At 36.6% G+C, this 5,000-nt stretch overlaps 1 protein-coding gene across 1 annotated transcript in view; it reads left to right on the top strand.

The window, feature by feature from the left end:
* The window catches only part of LOC135225673 (uncharacterized), a 3,874-nt gene extending 797 nt beyond the window's left edge, over positions 1–3,077 (top strand). Inside the window, exons 2-4 of the mRNA XM_064265019.1 lie at positions 702–751; positions 1,139–1,204; positions 2,178–3,077. Of these exons, the coding sequence (XP_064121089.1) occupies positions 702–751; positions 1,139–1,204; positions 2,178–2,933 (872 nt within the window). The 3' untranslated portion in view covers positions 2,934–3,077. The remainder of the gene's footprint in view (positions 1–701; positions 752–1,138; positions 1,205–2,177) is intronic.
* Positions 3,078–5,000: the final 1,923 nt, after the last annotated feature.

Here is a 5,000-nt window from a genome sequence, read left to right as displayed (position 1 = left end):
GCTAGAAAGAAGAACGTCCGGATCGAGGTAACAATTAATAAGGCTTAAGGAAAGTGTAATAATATAATTATCTATTGGTTATCAGGCTTGTAACAGACAACCGCTAAAATTATAATTGTTTTTAAATACGGTTAAATTATATGATTACAAAGAGAAATCGCTATTATTATTATTATTATTATTATTATTATTATTATTATTATTATTATTATTATTATTATTATTATTATTATTATTATCCAAAAGATGAACAAGCCTACAGGGGCCATTGACTCGAAATTCGAGCTTCCAAAGAATATGGTGATCACTAGAAAGAAGTAAAGAAGGTAAAGGGAAATACACAAAGAGGAGATCACTTGTTAACAAGGAAAGACTGAATTAACATATAAATACATAAATAGATAAGAATGCAAGTAAATTATTAAAATCGGCCAATCACGATTAGCCTCAATGACATCACCTGGGGATATTGACCGTCAGCTAAAGAGTTGCAATTGCTTTTTTGTTACCATAGATAAGAGGTCGAGCTCTTCAGTCTGTGGTCTTCCTCATAACCCAAATAGAATATGTAAAAGTGTACAAAAGAAGGCATGATTTTATTGACGTTTACTACATATATTTTCATTTTATTTTCTAGTGTATCTTACAGCAAGTGATCAACGAGTTTTCAGTTATTTTGTCAAATTTGCTTCTCTTTTCAGGTGGTAAAAACTCCCTCTGGTCGTATGACAACATGCTGAGCTTATTCGAGGTAAATTAATCTATGAAGGTTTCTGTTGTTTGGTTCTCTAATTGAGTAATGACTCCTTTTGTAACAGAGTAAGTTCTAAAGGCCACTGTATTTGTTTTCTAATTAACAATATATTATGTCTTTTTACACCTAACGGCACATTTATGCGTCCTATTTTGCACAAATATTTACGATCCCAAGTAGGCATACGTATATTTGAGTTTAAACAGTGGTACTTGTTGCTACCATTTGGAAATGTTAGTCTATGCATATGGAATGCAGGTAGGGCTAAATCGAAGTATATATGTGAGCACCATCGTAGCTTTTGTCCAAAATGAGATTATACTGGAAGCACTGCATTTGTTCAGTTAAAATATTCTTTTACATATATATATTTATCTCTTTCAGAATGATCAGCTAGGTGAACTGCAGCATGAAGTTTCTGAAAGACTAGGAGATGCTCCGACTCATGAGGTAATTATCAAATAATAGATATGTCAAAAGGGGGAGAGGAGGTGGTGTATGGGGTGTTGGGGGTAGGGGGGACTTGCACATATCCATTCTGCAGTATGTATAAGGTTCCTTGCAGCACAAACAACCCAAGCTTTATTTCATTATGGTCTTATTTGTTTATTGATTTTTTTAAACCTTATAGATTTAGCCAGCCTTACGCCACCACGAGTCTTTGCACAATGGAGGTCCTTAAGTGATGGTAAGGAGCTGAAGTTAATAAGAAGGCTGGTATGGCCCTCTGGATTCTGACAAAACAACGGGGACAATAATTTTAATTTTCGACCTTATGTAATTGGTCTCTTCTCACATGGTGATACTTCTTTAACTTTATCCACTTCAATTTTCACACCTCGGTTATATAGTCATCCATTCAGACCAACCTTACGGGAGTCAAGACCTTGGCTAAGCTCATGTGAACACATCAGATCGTGTGTCTGAAAGAAGACAAAACAAGTCACTAGGTTAATGTGTTTGTTTGTCTTTTTAATATTTGGTCGTCTAGGTTTTGAGAGTGGGGTTGCCTTTGTTGACATGCACTAATCAATCGTATATAATTAGATGAGAATAATTCATACAGTTTTGATTTTGGTCAAATAAATTATTCTAGTACCATAGCTGCTCTTACGCCAGCTAGCAGTAATAAATCAGTTAAACAAATTGCCCGTATGCATTAGATGCACAGGGTTAGCTTTTCGGTTAAAACCAGCAAAATAGATATATCGGAATGACTTAAGAGAGAGGAGAAATGTATGATCTCTGATAGGTCTTTTAAACAAATTTGAAAGATCACATTGATATTTGCAAATATTGTATTTTTCTTACGCTTGATGTTTCATAATCACAGTAAATCTGACTTTCAGACGAGTAATTCATGCGGAGTTCACTGAATCTGGCTTGACCTTTTTTTCTGATATAGTGTCCTTCCATATTCCAGGAATGGACAGAGATACTCAGCACTCTGAAGGATGATAGCGAGCGGCCGGTTTCCATATGGAAACCTGATTTCCAGTTTCTTTTCGACGGCGTCGGATACGCTACTTATCCCACGGGCGACATTAGCCTAGCCAAGAAAACCTACGCGAATTTCCAGGAACAGGGCAAGATCCTGGACACGTTGAGCGTTACGTTTTTCACCGGCAAAGAGAACGATTCATCTCCTGACGAGATGGTGGGAGCAACAGGCACTGTCGCCTCCTACACTTTCACAGAAGTCACACCGAGCACTGTACAAGTGGAGTACATATCGTCTAGTACGATGTTCCTGGAAGAGCAGAAAACTTACGCGACCTTCGGCAGCAAGCTGACAGGTTCCAGAAGCAACACGTTCAAGATCCACAACGCGACGTTCAGCATGACGAAGAAGTTCTTCTCCGTAGAAGACACCGCGCTCGGCCTGACGAAGAGGAAGGGGGAGCGCAACTTGGTCGGAATATCCTTCGGGAAGGACCTCCCCCATTTCGTGAACGGAACGGACTCGATTTCCGACTCCAAGACGGGCGCGGACGTCACCGCGAGAATTACCGGCTCGTTACCGAGCGAGGGAAAGGGCAACTACGCTCTCTATATCGTTAGCAAAGTAGTGAACGAATTATCAGCCAAAAATGACTTCCTGGAAATAGCAGTCCACGGGTACTGTGATTTTCCGCGGTCTCTGAACGAGGACTTCCTGCCAGAAATATTTGTGGATTAAATGTAATTTTTTAAAGTAATGAAATTCACACTAACAGATTACATACGCTCGTATGTGCATGTTTATCTACACATTATTATTATTATTATTATTATTATTATTATTATTATTATTATTATTATTATTATTATTAGCTAAGCTGCCACTCTAGTTGGAAAAGCAGAATGTTACAAATTCAATGCCACCAATAGGGAAAGCAGCCAATACAAAAAATGCAATGAGAAGTATAGAATAAATGAATAATATAACGAAAGATAACAAATAAAAATAAAATATATGACAAAGTGGAATGAATGAAGCAAATAACAAATAAATCATGAAGTGACTTTCATGTCACCCTGCTCAACCGAAAAAAACATTAATTGTAAAACATTTTCGATATTGCTATTTTGTTTACAATAAATTCAATTCAGGCATTGCTGTGTTTCATTGTTATTTGTTCCTATAACTGTATTGTCTCAGAACGGTTGGGCAAATGAACACAAACCCTTCTCCCAAATTAAGTAAATAAATTTACAATTTAAAAAAATCTAGACTTTTTCTACTTTGACCTCAGTGGAAACTTTCTCGAGTAAAACAGCTATTCCTCTTAGCAGCGCTTTCTCCAGACCAGTGAGAGCTTCAATCTGTAGGACTTGAATAATTAGGGAGATTTGCAATTTCGTACTACAATTGCCGTCCGTGGGACCCAAAATCTCATTATCAAGCCCCGTTTAGGATATCGGACGTACTGTTAGCAGATATCCTAGAGGTAAGGTAGGGTGCCCGATGGTAAAACCTTCAGACTCGTTGGCCATTTAACTTTAGATTACCATAGTAACACTAGGGATTAGAATATATCTCTTTGTTGAAGCATTGTAGCCAGGCCTTGCAGATGATTTACATTCTCAAAGCATTTTGTGTGATATTAAAATGCATCTTATGCTTCAGAGGAATGTCAGAATAAATGGCTGGACTGAACACAGAATCACAAGTAGATCGAAGTATTTACTACATATATCAAGGATTACAAGTCTCCTAATCTTACGATGCAAGAGAAATCAGCGTTTATTTGTTCCTAATAAGTGTTAGTCTTCGATGAACATCCTCTAGCATATCAATGACTATTGTTAATTAACGGATTTCCTTAGGCACTGAACACCTGCCTAGTAACTTCTGTGGCCAGAACAAAAGATAATAGTCTTAATCTTCAGCAAAGAAGAGAACGTTAAGGATTTGGTATCCATTTCTAGTAAATATGTGATTTAAAGAAGAAATATCTCAAACCGCATCTAGATTAACCATAAGAACCATTTTGAACAACCGATAACAAACTTGGATAATGAGCAAATGTAACTTATTGGTTGACATTTATACTCAGCCATAGAATATTAGTTTGAAATACTGAAACATAAAACAAGCAAAAAAGAATAAGGTATATGAAATCTTTAAAAGCAAATAACCTGTGAATAATCAGTAAAGGTAAGAATTTCATTAACCTGACCAAGACATGATTTAATGTGGAAGTTTCGGTAAACTTAATGAAGATAATATAACAGATGATTTTACAGAAAAAATTGTGAAAATACAGCAACACAATAATTAAAACCTATAACCATGACTGGAAGCACCTCTTGTCTATAATGATTAACACCTCAAGGTCAAACCTTGGCAACAGCACCTGTACCTCAAGGAGAATGTCAACTCTTATATTTGCTGCGTCATCGTCAACAACGCTAGTCCAGGTTTTCTCAGACTGACTGCTAATGAAAATGGATGGTTCCAAAGCAGCGAATGCAACAGTATCCTGTTGAAAGTTGCAAGCGCATTGAATTTAAATTCATGTGAAAGCTAGGTTGAATTTTGATATCAATCCGGCTGGTGCTGTCTCACTTGGACTACCCGTTCAGGACAGGTCAGCTCTTTTCTGCGATTGTTGGAGCAAGTGAAAATATTCAAATTTCGTAAATTAATATAAAGGATATAAAAAAATAATAAGTAATGAAACAAGGAACAAAAACATATCCTTATCAAATCCGGTTACAAAAGAAAAGCTGAAGAAAAATCAGAGAAAAGTAGTGAGGAGTA

The sequence above is a fragment of the Macrobrachium nipponense genome, chromosome 13 (genome assembly GCF_015104395.2).
Source record: "Macrobrachium nipponense isolate FS-2020 chromosome 13, ASM1510439v2, whole genome shotgun sequence".
Classification (NCBI taxonomy): Eukaryota; Metazoa; Arthropoda; class Malacostraca; order Decapoda; family Palaemonidae; genus Macrobrachium; species Macrobrachium nipponense.
Note: the sequence above shows the minus strand (reverse complement) of the source record. Positions and strands in the feature narration are given on the sequence as shown.